This window comes from Panthera leo, chromosome B1 (assembly GCF_018350215.1).
Source record: "Panthera leo isolate Ple1 chromosome B1, P.leo_Ple1_pat1.1, whole genome shotgun sequence".
Taxonomy (NCBI): Eukaryota; Metazoa; Chordata; class Mammalia; order Carnivora; family Felidae; genus Panthera; species Panthera leo.
This window is the reverse complement of record NC_056682.1, coordinates 32639997-32656047: the sequence shown is the minus strand read 5'-3', so window position 1 is coordinate 32656047 and position 16051 is coordinate 32639997. Positions and strand designations below refer to the sequence as shown.

Sequence of the window (16051 nt, the reverse complement as noted above, 5' to 3'; positions counted from 1 at the left end):
AGGTCCTGCCTCCATTAGTATCTTTCCCGGCTGACCGGGCATTCTCATGGTGAAAGCTTATTCTCTCATTCGATGCATGAATGAGTGCAGTGAGGAAGGAGACTGGACCTGATGTCCTGGAAGCCATTCTCTTTCCTTTATGTGACTTTGTTTATTTAGGGTTTTGTTCAGTCATGTGTTGACTCTTCATTTGAACTCTCAAAAGCCAATCTTAATAACTGATGGAGAACACCTCCCTCTAGACCCTTAATATTAAAAACAGTAATCAGAAGCTCATTCTAGCGTAACTTCTAAGAGTTAATGTATGATTCCATTTCCATCCTGGGCTGGTGTTACCCATGATGGATCACAGCAGCAGAAATCACCAACCCCTTCTGTGGACAAGCACAGGATTTTTCTCTGCCTGCCCATCTTTCAAGGCCTAGTTCAAGTTCGTTCTTCCTTATCGTGTGGCTTCTAACCACACCAATCCATAATGTTTCCTTTTGGACCGCTGGAGCACTTACTGAGGCCATCATCCGGCCCTTAGGGCATACGGCATTGTAATGCCAGTGATCTTTTGATCTCTTTATGTGTAATTGAGGGGTGAGCTACCTGTAGGTTCTTAAATCAGGAACTCCGGGAGGACAGACCTGCCCTTTTTTAAGCCCATTGGCCGACATCAATCATTCGATACGTCTGTTGAAAGCACTCTCTGGTTCTGGTTAATTGATCAGTTAGTGTTGGATGCGCAACAAGTTTGATAGATGAGGATTGCATATACACGGGTTACTTCCTTAATGCATTCTTTCTGGAAATTGGTGAGTGGTGACACGTATCGGATAATTAGTACTGGGAAATGAGAGCTTTAACGTCGTAATGTCAGAGAGTGGAGAACATGGACGAGGTCGACTTTCTTGTTGAGACACAACGCTTGTGCTCACTTCATTATCTGTGTCTTCCACATGTTTACGGGTGAATTTACCATGTTGATTGTTGGTAGAAATGAGAAATAAGGGAACTAGGGAGGAAGAAGTCTGATTCGTGTACTTGGGCTTCCAGAAACCCGTACTGCTTGAATGGTGGTAAGCCCAGGGCGAAGATTTCCTATGAGGGCGTTTCACTATTTAATAGCAGAAAGAAAGAGAGAGAGAGAGGAGAAAGAACGAGAGAAAGAAAAGAGAAGGAAGGAGGGAGGGAAGGAAGGAAGGCAGGCAAAGAAAATAACTTCTGTCTTCTCTCAGAGGACAATATTAACTTTTCCTCTCTTAATGTTGACAGCTAATAAGGTAATCATTTTGCTAATTGTGAATATTTAAAAATGTCTTATAGCTGCTATAGGTGACTAAAACACATTCATTGTGGGAATCTTAATCAATTGATAGGGTTCAGCAATCTGCTTCTGCTTTTGATATTTGCTTGTTCATTAAAATATAATCCACTTAGGGGTGCCTGGGTAGCTCAGTCGGCTAAGCATCTGACCCTTGCTTTCAGCTCAGGTTATGATCTCACGGTCAGTGAGTTCGAGCCCTACATCGGGCTCTGCATTGACAGTGTGGGGCCTGCTTGGAATTCTCTCTCCTTTTCTCTTTCTCTCTCTCTCTCTCTCTCTCTCAAGATAAATAAACTTAAAAAAAAAAAAGTTAAAAGAAAATAAGCCACTTAAAATGGGTTCATTATTAATCATGACTTTCTTTTCTTCCTGTTCCTTCCTAAAATATTGACAGTTCGCTTCAGGCAGAATTTCTGAATTCCTTTCTTAAAAATTTGTGCGTCAAAGTACCAAACCTCAAATATTACGCTTTACTGGGAAAACAGTAAAAGGACCCCAAATCCGTAGTTTTCACCCCTCCCCACCCCACCCCACCCATAGTTTTATGAGTGTTTTTGATTTTTCCGATTCTGTAAAGTCTTTCAATTTGTGTAAAGATAAATATGGATTTTACTAATCCGCATCAATACTTATACTTTTCTTGTGCATTTCCTCCTTCAGACTTTGAGACCGGGTGTTCTGTTTGATATCTGTAAAGATACTTGGGGAGTCTTACAACATCCATATTTCTCTACAGCACATTTACTGGTTCTCTCCTTCTCAGTCTGTGCTCATGAGAAATTTATGGAGTAGATCCAGAGTCTTGTATGAGGGGAAGGTGCCATCCAGTAACCAGTATAAGCCCAGCCGTGTAGACACAGGTAATTATTCCAGACAGGGAAGACATTTGGATAGCTGTGATTTATTTTTAGCAGTCACACTGTACCCTTGTGAAATATAACCATAAATATGTTTTAAAGGTTTCATTGAAGAGAGGGGAACCCACTCGTCCAAAGCACAGAGAAAAAAACGATGACAACCCACATGTGCCTTCTTTTTCTCTTTGTTAATATTAGCACCAGTCTTTCCCATTTAATTGTCTTTCCTGGTGACGGCGGTTTTATGCTTTGGGGAGAAAGCAGGCTGTGGGAGACAAACCCTGGGCTAGAAATCGGGAAGCTTGGCCCTGCCCTGCCTGGCTCTTAGGCGAGTCACTTGATGTCTCCAAGCGTCATCTGGATTCTGCCCCTCTGTGAAAGTGACGTAAAATCTGCCTTGCTGACTCCATGGAGTTGTGAGGGCAGGAAAAGACATGGCAGCTGTGAAATCATGGGGCAGACTGAACATCCGGGACTTTGCAGATTATCATTCTTGCTGCTGTCCTAGCTTGAAATAGTAGCCTCTCTGGACGTCCTCCCTCTGGGCAGCCTTGACTTGGCATCCCTCTGACCCAACTGAGAGTCTCTGAAGCTCCCTTGTGTGTGCCCCCTGAGCCCCCTCTCCATCCAAGGCCACTTCCTTTGCCTTGTGTTATCATCTTAGGCCGAGCGGCCTTGAGCACTCAGTAACCAGGCTGTTCCTCACGGCAGATAGTGAGCCTCTTTCGTGTAGACTCAAGTCTGGGAGGCATGGATCACTCCAGAAATGAAAAGGGAAGCGTGCCAAATGCAGAGTGCCAATTCCCCACAGTTTCTGGCTTTGTCTACGCCGCTGTTTCTCCCCTGGAGCCTGTCTAGTGGGTGTGTTTTCAATGGTGAGTCAGGAGAGGGGGAAACATTGTGAATGAGGAGGTGGTCGCCTCGTGAAATGGCAAGATGGTGGACGCTGGGGTCACATAGGTGACCAGTTCTTACGTTCTGGTTTGCACCCTTACTTGGTATGTACTTTTATATTCAGGAAAAAAAACAAAAACAAAAACAAAAAACAGCAAACCCAGTAATTGTTACCGCAAACAAACAAACTGAAACAGAAAGAACTCAGATCCTGAAGGCAGGGATTTGGGTCCAGGGTATGCCAGTAAGCTGATTCTGCAGGCTGAGACAAGTCCTTTGACCCCTAGGTTTTATTTCTCTTACCTAAAATGGTAATTGCATATTACATACCCCTTGCACGCTTGCTGTAAGGATTCCGTAGGATAATCTGTATAAAACTCCCAGGACACTGCCTGGCACTTTGTCATCAAAATGTGGCGGCCCCCAACTATCCCCTTACAGCACTGCTTCTGTGGACTTCTGCCCCCAAGTCGTTTCAGGGTGCTCTCCAACTTGGGGCTGATGAGTGGGCGCCCTTCTAGCTCCCTTGTCTCCTGTTTCTTTTCTGAAGGGTTAGGTTCAGCCTCCCAAAATTATATGGGCCAATCAGGCCGGCTGACCTCACCGAGGGTGAGAATTTAAACACCCTCGGCCAGTGGTTTCACACGTATTCTGTCCATTCTTCTCTGCTGCATCTCAGGATCATTCGTTCTCCCCAGCCTGGGAAAGTACATCCAGTGAGCTGAACTTCTTTCCTTTCTAGCAACACATCTTCCACTCGAGTTCCTCCAGCCGCAAGGGCGGACGCCTGTGCATTGATTTAAACATCACGGGACTATGGTAATACCCAGGTGTCCCTTTTTCAGTAACAACCCAGCAACACTTCTTGAATCCGTGTGGATCTACACCCCACGTTCTAATCCATTTTCTCAACCAATAATCAGGACTTGAAAACTGACAGCTTAGGATGTATTTGTGGGGACAGATGGATGGAAATTTTTGAAAGAGGTACTGTCCTGGAAATGCTGAGATATTTAGTGATGGTGAACATACTCTAGAACTTCTCCCCTCCCGAGATTTAGCTATGTGCTGCTCCCCAGCTTCCGGTTGGAGAAATGGTTCAGTGAGTGTTGGTCAGCCGGCCTGATTGGCCCATATAATTTTGGGAGGCTGAACCTAACCCTTCAGAAAAGAAATAGGAGACAAGCCTGGTGGTGGGTAGAAGGTGGTTAGTGCGTGATGTAGAATCACGTGAACATAATTGCTAAAATGTAGTTCGTAGAAGGGACTGATCTCTCATTTAAAATTCGCCAGTACGATAAAACCTTGAGCTGGTCTGTATGTAGTTCTGTAAAAATCTGGAGCGGAGCAAGTGCCCAGAGCTGAGGTGGGCGCGGGGAACTTGCCAGACACAATGGATCGCCTTTCTTCCCATCGTTGCATATCCACGAAGATTAAAGCTACTCAAGTCTAATCTTTCTGAACTGGTGGTTATTACTGGCTGCCGGGGCACATGCTCTGAAGTGTAATTAAGCTTGGTCCCATGGTTGGAAGCCAGCGTCTGATTGCTTATTACCAAGGACAGAAAATTCCCATAGAAAACTGTGTCTCGTTTTCAGGACATTTCATCTGCAAGCCCTGCGGGGGCGTGGCTCTCGTGGGAGACAAGATGGGACGTGGCAGTGACTGGGGCCGGGCAGGGGGTGAGCTTTGGGTGTTTTCCTGGGTTTGTTTTACTCTGTCTGGGTCGCCTGCCTTTCAGGATTTCTCGCGCTACGTCCTGCGGCACAAAATTGCCTTGCCGGAACCTGGTCTTGAAAAATGAAGCCTTTGCTAGTCAGGCAGAGCCTTTTTCTGGGAAAGAGAAGAGGCCTCACTAGCATGGAGAGAAAGAGTATCCGGGGCCCTGTGGGTTCCCATTCGCCCAGAGAGCAGAGTCCGTGCAGCATGAGGACGCCCAGGAGCCAAGACGCCACTCCAGACCCCAGGAGTTATAGACACTGGGCAAAGCCAGGAGAGTCACGGCAGAGAGATCTACCCGGGTGGAATTCGATAGAGCCTGTGAGCCCATCAGGAGTGAGATGGTCAGAGTCGGATACCGTCAATCAGGAAGTTGCTTAGAAGAGTAATTAAGTTTAACATCTCGGCGTAGACTCACAGACTCACAGACGCTCATCCCCGGGAATGGATCCCAGACCCAGTCCCTTTGTTTTACAGATGGGCGTGTATCTCAGAGGGAGTGATTTGCCCAAAGTCATTTCGCGAGCCAGTGACAGAATTAGAAGTCGTGACCAAGTCCCCATACTTTCTGTCCAGCGCTTCGGCCTCGGAATCAAAATCGGCACAGAAGGGGGGAAAGGTTGGTGGACAGAGGAACTATTCCTTTGCCGATGGAGAGGTGGAGGACCAGAGAAAAGTCTTTGTCTTCTGCATTCTTTGGGAAAGTGACTAGAAGCCAGGTTTTCTGATACCCAGGGAGGTGGCGTCATTGTCTCAGTGGCCCCTAGGATTTCTAAAATAGTCAATGGGGGGCTTCTCTATCCCTGCCACTATTGAAGGCAAAGCTGTTTTTTCTTGCGACTTTGTTTTTATCTCTAGAAATTCTTAGAGAGAGAGAGAGAGAAAGAGCATGCGCGAGAAAACCATTCATAATAGAAATGTAAAAAGTGAGACCTTCGAGATCTCCACGCGAAAAAGAGGGAGAACTTCTAAGCAAGGGCAGGAATGCCTATATTGTCTGGTCGGAGACTATTTCGAGTTCTCTATTTCACGCAGCTGTACCTGAAATTGGAATCAGAGTGTTATTTTACATCTGAGCTGTCAAAATTCCTTCTTGAGTCACCCCTGTCCCAGGATTGTGCTGATTTTTGCAGAGAGGATCAGAGAGATTGTTAAATAAATTCCCTGCTCTCTTAAATTATGTGACAGCGGCGGCTAGTGCAAAAAAAGGCTGGGGTGCCTGGGTGGCTCACTTAATCGTCCGACTTCAGCTCAGGTCATGATCTCACGCCTCACGAATTCGAGCCCCACGTCCGGCTCTGTGCTGAGGGTTCGGTTTTCTCCTCACTTGGCCTCATGGGCTTCCCCAGGAACCCGTAAAGTGTCAGGGTCCAGCTGTTGCCCAGAGCATCCAACTTCGAACAATTTCAGAAATGTGGCGAGGAAATTCACGTCCGTAAAGTAAATGGGGAAGTGGCTTCCTTTGGTGTGTTCCAGCTTGTCTATTCAGAATTAATTGGGTACAGTGAATCACAGAAGAATGGCTGTCTTCATCCTTCTTTTTTTTTTGGGGGGGGGGGGGGACTTGGCAAAGAAGGCTGATATGGACAGGCAATAATTAAATCGCCCCGGATAGTGTCTGATATCATTGAGACCAAGAACTTGTGAGCATGTGCCATAAAGCACTGTCTCTCAGAAGGGATCCCCTGAGTCTGAGCCCTTTATTTTTTATCATAATACGAGAAATAATATCTTCGTTAGAATTTTTAAAAACCCACCAAAACAGCTAAGTAAGAGTAGACAAATAGGTTGCAAGAAAGAAAAAAAGAATAAAAGGATCCCTTTCTTGCCCAGCAGCTTTGAAAGGCAAAATTTTACAGCCTCAATTTCTCCTTTTGTGAAGTTGAAAGACAACGGGATGGCAATATTTTATATAGAATTACGTGGGGAATAAAACCAGGGTTTTTACCTTTGCTTATTAAAAATGAAGCTTTTTAAAGTCTCATCTTTATGCTTTTCCAAAGACTGACTGATGAGAAAGGCAATTCAGAAAATGCCAAAAGCATGAGATGTAGCTAATTGCAAAATGTTAAGTAGGTTTCGTGTTGTGTATTTTTTGGATCCATAGTGTTAATGGAGCATATAAGCCAGTTCTTCGAGTCTCTCCTTGGTGTTCTCACAGGACATTGAACTTCTTTTAGGGCTTTTATCACACTCTGCTAATCTCACTGCTGTCTCCTCCTGTCCTGGCCCAACTTCTGCACCGAGGGCTCTTCGCTCTGCGTTTGCTCTTTGTTCGGGAGTACCTTGGGTGTTTTAAGTATCTTGATTGTACTTGATAACTTGCCCAGGAATCTGCCCCAGGGATTGTTGTAGAAGAACATCACAAAAGAACATGCCGTATAGCCATTGACAATTTTCTTTGTGTATGTGTGTGTGTGTGGGGGGGGGGGCGGGGGGGGGGAGTTGCGTTGTCTTTACAACAGATAAAAATAGTTCCTATAATTTAAAAATGTATAGTTACATAAATATATCATGACTTTTCACCTGTAAATAAAAAAGAAGTGATTTCGTAGTATTTATGGGGTGATTGAAATTGTGCAAGTTTTTATTTTAAATAAACATTTGAAAAGCGATCCACAGAACGGTTTTGTTTGATGACTGTATCTCAAATGTCTTCCTTCTCCCATGTACACCCTATCATATTTCAACCATTTTTCTTCTGGCACTTTTCATAATTTAAAATTATCTCGTGTGTATATAAATATTATATGTTCATTATTCATGTAAATAATATTGTATAAATAATTGATATATATTATTTACATATATAATCATATATTAATCATTTAGATAAAATCAAGGTCTTAATGGCTTGGACATCAGATACTTGCCTCTTAAAATGATAGAGGTACATATAATTAGTTAGTCATAAGTTCGTTTGGTTCGGGTATAGAAGTTCTTACCAAAGCCCAGAATAACGGTTTAATTATTGTAGGTCTAACAATTTTGGGGATGGTCTAACAGTTTTATGGGAACTTTAAATAATATTTTCCATTTTACTTTCCATTATCCTTTATCTCTGATATAACAGTTCTTTCTCCATCCATAATTTACTTATGTGGCACATTTTATAGAACGCCCACCCTACACCAGCTCCTAGGGATAAAAAATGAACAAGCTCCTCGTCCTGTAGAAGCTGACTGTCTTACGAAGAGAGTCAAATGGGCCAGGATGGTCCAGGTTCTGAGTGACGTGATGAGAGTCAATCCCAGGAGCAATGGTAGGGATAGCCAGCCCACAGTTAGGGTTTCAAGCAAGAGACTTCTAAGTTGAGGCCAAAGAAGTAAGAATTAGCAATTGACGGAGCTCATAGCTTGTGAGGAGGTGTGAAATGCGGGGGGAAGTTTGAGGGGGAAGAGGGAAAAGGGGTTCCAGGTAGGGGAAGTACCATATTGAGAGGGTCTGGAGCACTCCAGAGAAATGGGCATAGCTTTTAATGGGAGGAGTGTAGATTTTTGAGGTAGAGATTGGTGCGAAATGTAGCTGGGAATGTGGGCAGGACCCAAGATAGGAAGGAGTTTACAGTGTGATTGCTGTGTCTGGAAGACAGAAGAAATCCCTGGAGGGTTGAAAACAGAGGTGGGACATGGCTGAACTTAGGGTACATGGATGATTTGATATACTTATGCGTTAAGAATAGTCATCCATTCTACACTGGCTTCTCTGATTCGAAAGTTGAAATAGGGTAGGGAGTGGGCGTGGCCTAGAGCAAAGCCATCCCTATTTTTAAAAGATCCCTTTGAAGTTCACAACTTCATGGCAAAACGAATGGCTTCAGTAACACCTTATAAAGTCAGAGCCGAGTCAAGAGATATTTCCATCCTCCATCACACCTTCGTATTTTTGTTCTTTCCTCCACCTCACTTTCCCATCCTAGAACAACAAGGTCACACTTTTCCGCCAGCTGCAGCAGATGACCTATAGCCTGATTGAGTGGCGGTCCCAGATCCTGTCTGGAACGCTCCCCAAGGATGAACTGGCAGAGCTCAAGAAGAAGGTCACAGCCAAAATTGATCACGGGAACAGGTAAACGAGGGATGAGTTCGCTGAGGACTTGGAAAGAGATGGGCACATTCATGCTAAGGCCATACCTTGCCATCAGCTTTTGATCTTGGAGTTGTCGAAGAATAATGCTTCCTGCCCTCTTTTTCGCGTTGGAAGGCATTTAATTTTGTTGGAAAAATTTGGCAGTCCCTTCTTAGGCCAGACCCTGCGCTTGGATGTGTGTCAGGGAGATGACAGATGATCAGGGAAGAGGAGACTTCCCTGCCAAACAGACGGAAAGAGACAGCACATCGGAAGTCACATTTTCTGAGGCCTGGGACCGTATCAATTTTTATTCGAACAGTGGATTTTAAATCCGCATCAGACTCATTTTCTTTCTCCCCATGCTCCCTAACTGGGACTGTTGTTTGCAGTGTATGAAAACCAAATTTACAAGAAGAGTAAACCATATTTTTAGCCTGTTGATTAGGTCTCCAGTAACCTCCAAAGAGTTTATCACTTCATTAATCTTCCGATTAGCTCAGGCAGATACATAGTTTCCAGACATTACTGACCTTAAGAAAGTGAGAAAGCCGCCAATTCATGAGTTTATGTGGTCTGGGGTTCGTTCTCCTGACCAGCTCCTTTTACAAGACAGGGGTGGTTCCTTCATTAGTTTCGTTGATGATCTCTTTTCATTTTCTACATTTCTTCAGTTTGTGCATACATGATTTTTCTCCCCTCCCCTATTACCCTACTTCTCCAACCTCAGGACTCTTGGATCTACTTCTGAGACCTGTTAAAATACAGCTCATTATCCTATTTACTTAACTGTTATAGGCTCAGACAACTGTATTCAGAAATAGCTGGGGTCAACAAAGCATACAGGATTCAGGTTCAATCATTATTTGAAATCTCCTGTGTACTCTTCACATGTATTACTTGATTCTAGCCCATTTTATGGTTAAAAAAAAAAAAAAAAATAGACCAAGTGAGCTTAAGTGATTTACTTCCAAGTTACATGGGTCATAAGTGGGAAAGGCTAAATTTGAGCCCCAAACACACGATTCCATGTTTTAAAAATTTTTTTTTAATGTTTATTTATTTTTGAGACAGAGAGAGACAGAGCATGAACGGGGGAGGGTCAGAGAGAGAGGGAGACACAGAATCCGAAACAGGCTCCAGGCTCTGAGCGGTCAGCACAGAGCCCGACACGGGGCTCGAACTCACGGACGGCGAGATCATGACCTGAGCTGAAGTCGGACACTTAGCCGACTGAGCCACCCAGGCGCCCCACAATTCCATGTTTAAAGCTCCCTTCTTCTTTTTTTTTTTTTTTTAATTTTTTTTTTTAACGTTTATTTATTTTTGAGACAGAGAGAGACAGAGCATGAACAGGGGAGGGGCAGAGAGAGAGAGGGAGACACAGAATCCGAAACAGGCTCCAGGCTCTGAGCTGTCAGCACAGAGCCCGACGCGGGGCTCGAACTCACGGACCGTGAGATCATGACCTGAGCCGAAGTCGGATGCTTAACCGACCAAGCCACCCAGGCGCCCCTAAAGCTCCCTTCTTAGGGTTAAGAACGCACTGCTGTCTCGTCACTTGTCCATTCGCAGGACTGTAACCACAGGGGTTGTATTGCTAGTCATGTGCTGGGGGCATTTTTTCAAAAACAGCTATGGTGGGATAAGTCGGGTCCCTCCTTGCGCCTCTGCTGCCTCTGTATTTTTGAGTCTTGTGTGACTTGGGCCTAGAGGACTCTGATCATCAGCGTAGAATGTTAATGTCCCACAAACAGTTGAACACGCCTGCCTTCCCATTCCAGCCTTGAGTAGCAGTTCAAGAGATCAAGCCGTTTCGTCAGTGCCTCAGTGCTCAGTCTCTGAGCAGCTACCAAGACCCATGGCTCATGCATCTGGGTGGCCTGTGGGTCTGGCTGCCGTGGAAAGGAACCTGCCAGATTCAATCAGTTGATGGAGATGCTGTAAAACAGGGAGGAGGGTAATTAGACATGTTTGCTTTCTTCCCAAACACTTGGCACATCTCACAGTGATCCCTCAGCTCTCTTGCTCTTTGAACATCCCTTCTCCCAAATTGCTGGTGCCTGGAATGTTCGCCGGGCATTCGGAAAGCAGGATCTTGTTTCCACCACAGTCCCCAGCGTCTTGGAGCTGAGCAAAATGTTTCCTACTCCTGTGTGCCCATCGGGCATAAGAGCCTTGGTAGGGATTGTGCCGTGCGCAGACCGCACAGCTCTTAACGTTGCCTGTATAACACGCAGAGCTACAACTTAACATAGCCAGGCGTGTTTTTGTGGCAATTGCTGTAGAAGCGTTGCTGTTTGCCAGAAGTGCGCCAGAGTTTGCCAGAAGTGTATCTGGTATGTAACTAGACATACCGTGTTATGTGCTTTCCATGTTATCTCATTAAATTCTCCCCAACGATACTGAAGGGTGGGCAGTATTTACAGATGAGGAAGGCAGGGCTTCACAAAAGTAAGTTACCTGGAGTCATCTGTTAAAGCTGAGACTCCAATCCTGATCTAAGTGACGTCGGAGCCCGTGCTCAGAGATAGGTTATGTGAAGCAGGATCCAGGCTCTGAGCTGTCAGCACAGAGCCCGATGTGAGTGAGGCTTGAACTCGTGAACTGTGAGATGATGACCTGAGCCAAAGTCGGACATTTAACCCGACTGAGCCACCCAGGCACCCCAAGACAAGTCTTGAATTAAGGATTGTCCTCAACACTGAACTTTTTTTTTTTTTTAATGTTTTATTTTTAAGAGAGAGAGAGCGACAGAGCTTGAGCGGGGGAGGGGCAGAGAGGGAGGAGGAGACACAATTGGAAGCAGACTCCAGGCTCTGAACAGCCAGCACAAAGCCCTATGCAGGGCTCAAACCCACGAACTGGGAGATCATGGCCTGAGCTGAAGTCGGATGCTTAACCGACGGAGCCCCCCCAGGCGCCCCTCAACACTAAACTTTTAGGGAAATCCGGCAAAGCCCCCAGATATTTGTGCATCGGTCCATCATTGTTCCTGTGCCAAACAATAGGAGATTAGGGAAAGAGACATTGGTCAGAGGGATCTGGTCAAAATCAGTGCCACTGTTGCTTTTCCTTTTGAGGTTCCGTGGAACAGATTACTTTGCATATCATTCTATGAGTTTGGTCGACATTACCATAAGCGTTCTATCTCTTGTTATGTGGAGAGGAGGCAGAAATTGAAGGGCGAAAAGCCAAGGGAGCAGTTCTTGACTTGGTACCACCCAAACTTTCTAACTATCAATCCTCTGGGTTCTTTCCTGGGCTCTTCAGGAACGAGTCTGTTCTAAATGAGGAGAACCCACTGATCACTCCTTTCTTTCTAGAATGCTGGGATTAGATCTGGTGGTGAGAGATGACAACGGGAACATCTTGGACCCAGATGAAACCAGCACCATTGCCCTCTTCAGGGCCCATGAAGTGGCCTCAAAAAGGATCGAGGAAAAGATCCAAGAAGAAAAGGTACACTTCCTCCAACGTGCAGATGAGGTTTCATTTTTGCTTTTGTTTTTGATGAAAGGGAGTCATTGACAACAAGAGGTAGAAACGTTTAGAAACTCATCCATTGCCGCGTTTGAAAAGCAAAAGAGGACAAAAAGAATGAGTCCGGGGTATACCTTCTGATATGGAAAGATCACAAAGATCTACATTAACAGACAAAGAGCAAGATGGAGAACAAGGTGTATAATATACTAATCTTTGTGTTTCAAAAAGGGATACACATACCACAGCGTTTGCACATGCATTGACTGACTCTGAAACGATAGACAAGAAGTTGATAATTAATGGTTGCCTCTAGGAAGGAGAACTGGGTGGGAGGGAGCCTTTGTACCACGTAACCTTTCGTACTTGGTGTATATAATACAATTCCCAAACTAAATAAAATCATGTTCAAAAAGAAAGCGTTTGAAAGTAACAATTGGACCTTAAACACAAATTGGAAAGGTACAGAGAAAGAGAACAAGAAAAAAAAAAAATCCCTCATAGTATGACGGCACAGACCCAACCATATTGATATTTTGATATATATTCTTCCAGTCTTTCTGTTCTGTGGAGGGAAGGCTTCTCTTTACTTGGTTGGTAGTTTTGTCTCCTGACTTAGCACAGTTGTCATAATATTTAATTGTGTTCCTGGCTCCAGTGGCTCACCAAGCCTGAGGGTGAAGCCTTTCCAGAGGAATCTCTTGTTTGCAATGAGAGCTCTTCCCAAAAAGAGGGATAATGAATCATGATTTTTGTGCCTGTGAGGTTCGTTCAGCCGCCATTTGAGAGATGAGAAGTTCTTGAAGCTTCCAAGCCACAAATCGTCTTTAGACGGCACTTAATGAATGGGGTGGGCTTAAGGCCCCCGACAGGACAGTCTTGATCATTCAAAGAATAGTGATGGTGCTTTGCTCACTCGACCGTTTAGCCACGTGCACACGCTTTCTTCTCCGTCAGTGCTTCTCCCCCGGGGGGTAATTGTATTCGTCCTGCATTTGTCAGCCCGTGTCTTTGCCATTGTTTGTCATTTGCTGAAACCAAGATGCTTTTCTCTCTTTCCCTCCGTGTCCAGTCGGTTCTTCAGAACCTAGACTTGCGGGGCCAGTCTGTCTTCAGTGCTGTCCATACCTACGGCCTCTACGTGAACTTCAAGAACTTCGTCTGCAACATTGGGGAGGACGCCGAGTTGTTCATGGCCCTCTATGACCCGGACCAGTCCACCTTCATCAGGTAGCCGAGTCCCAGGTCATCTGCGGTTGACCTTGCAAAAAGACCCACTCTTACGTGCCACCCACCTAAGGAAGGAGCTCTTTGCTAGGTTTGGGAGGGGGAGATAGAGAAGAAGGGAGGGTCTCTAGGTGATAGAAAGTAACATCCTTTGGGCTCCTGAGCCTTTCCGTATGGCTGCTGGCACAGTGTGTGTGCCGAGTGTGTGTGTTCCTGAGAATCACAGGAAACTCATCAGAACATGGAGACAGGGACAGGATAAGGGAGGAATGCATCGGCAGAGCACAGAGGATTTTAGGGCAGTGAAACTATTTCACATGACACTGTAATGGTGAATGCGTGTTATCATACATGTGTCCAAATCCGTAGAACGCACAGCACCAAGAGTGAACCCTAAGGTAAACTAGGGACTCTGCGTGGTAATGACCTATCGGTATCGGTCCATCAATTGTGACCGATGTGCCACTGTGCTGGGGGATGCTGATAGTGGGCGAGGCTGTGCATGGGTGGGGGCAGGGCTATATGGGAACTCTGTGCCTTCCATTCAACTTCGTTGTCAACCTAAAGCTCCTCTAAAAAATGAAGTCTGTTTAAAGAAAAAAAAAAGCGCTTTTTAAAAAGACTGTAGAGAATAATAGGCTTTGTTTGACCCTACAGTCACACCGCTACTTGGCTGAGCGGCTAAGAAAACCGATTTAGTTTTTGACTAGATGGTTAAAAGTAGTTACTGACAAGTCGTTCATTTCTGCAGTAGAAATTTTATCTGAGTGGGGTGGCGTGAGTTCCAGGGGATGGATCGGGAATGATTATTTTGAAATTATATTCCTGATTCCGCAAAGCGGAAACCGTCATACGAAGAATTTGAGTTGGAAGAAAGACCCCAGACAGCGTCTGGGAGAACGTGCTGTCTGTCTGTGCCCGTCCTGAGCAGCGTCTGTCTCGGGTCCACCCTGGGTGTGCCTCTGAGCGCTGGGCTGTGGCACCCGCCCTTGTCCAAAGCCAGGGGACCAGGGAGTGGCCACCTGTGCGCTATTTTCACACTTGCCCGATAAATTCAACAGAGCTTGTTTGGGCCTTCCTTTCACCCTGTTAAGTCTATACCGAGGGTAGCCCCATCCCCAGTTAGCTCTTCGTTAAGGATATTTTTTTTTCCTTCCCCAGTGAGAATTACCTAATTCGTTGGGGCAGTAATGGGATGCCCAAGGAAATAGAGAAGCTTAATAACCTTCAAGCAGTTTTTACTGTAAGTGCGACCTTAAGTTTAATAATTTTCTGTGCTTACGATGTTAGCAGATGCACATGGTAAGTATATGGAAAACATCAGAAATGAAAAGAAGGCAAGAAAAATCATCATGATCCCCCTAGCAGGAATAACCGCTCATTTATTTCGGAGATATTTATCGAGCACCTATTAGATGCCAGGCACTGATCTGGCCACTGGACATATAGCAGTAAACACATCAGAAAAAACATCCCTGGGGCGCCTGGGTGGCTCAGTCAATTAAGCTTCCGACTCTTGATTTCATCTCAGGTTGTGATCTTGCGGTTGTGAGATCCAACTCTGTGTCAGGCTCTGCGTGGAGTAGAGCCTTCTTGAGATTCTCTCTCTCTCTATCTCTCTCTCTCTCTCTCTCTCCCTCCCTCTCCCCCCCCCCCGTCTCTCTCCCTCTCCCCTCTGTCCCTCCCTGCCTGTGCTCGCTTGCTCTCTCTCTCTCTCTCTCTCTCTCTCAAAAATAAATACACTTTAGAAAAAGAAAAAAAAGAAAAAGCATCTCTGGCCTCAAGGAGCTTTTGTCCAAAAGGGGAAGACAGTAAGAAACAGTGAGCAAGCACATGAGTAAGTTGTATAGAATGTTAGGGGTCATAAGTATTTTTCGGGGGGGGGGGGGTTGTTGGGAGCTTTGGGCCTGGGGAAGTGATCCTTTTTAAATAGGCGGGCCAGGGCAGACCTTCCTGAAAAGGGGCCATTTGAGCAAGAACATGAAGTCGACGAGAGTGAGCAATACTGATGAAGAGCTTTGCAGACCGGGGTTACAGCTCCAGCAAAGGCGCAATCTCTATTTTTTGGTTTGTTCCTCTTTCAATGGCCTTTCCCCTGTATTTCTCCTCTTCTCCAAGGTAGGAGGAGCGGTGCTCTCTCTGGGTCAAGAGCAAGAAAATTTATCGGGTCATAGAGCTGAGACATGGTGACTCTTTCTCCTGGGTTAGAACTTTCTTGGGGTTCTCTCACTTTTTTATGACATCAGTGCTTGAAATGCCCCGGAGCCGCTGCCACCTGCTCTGAGAGGTGTTGGTGGGCAGGCTTCTCCAGCTCCCATTAGGCCTAAAGGGGATACGCTCTCCTTTCCTGCCTTCTTTCCTTAAGCCCATGCACATATATGTTTTCTCCCTGTTCTCTTACCACTCTATGGCAGGGAAAATAAGAGTCTAAGGTAAAGTGCCAAAGGAAGCAATAGGAAGGAGCAGTGGACCCAGTACAGTCTAGTCATTC

At 45.4% G+C, this 16051-nt stretch overlaps 1 protein-coding gene across 2 annotated transcripts in view; it reads left to right on the top strand.

Moving 5' to 3' along the window:
• The window catches only part of DOCK5 (dedicator of cytokinesis 5), a 220895-nt gene that overhangs the window by 91168 nt on the left and 113676 nt on the right, over positions 1–16051 (top strand). For both annotated transcript variants that reach the window (XM_042934539.1, XM_042934538.1), the window contains exons 6-9: positions 8702–8850; positions 12177–12312; positions 13406–13563; positions 14722–14803. In XM_042934539.1, the coding sequence (XP_042790473.1) occupies positions 8702–8850; positions 12177–12312; positions 13406–13563; positions 14722–14803 (525 nt within the window). The remainder of the gene's footprint in view (positions 1–8701; positions 8851–12176; positions 12313–13405; positions 13564–14721; positions 14804–16051) is intronic.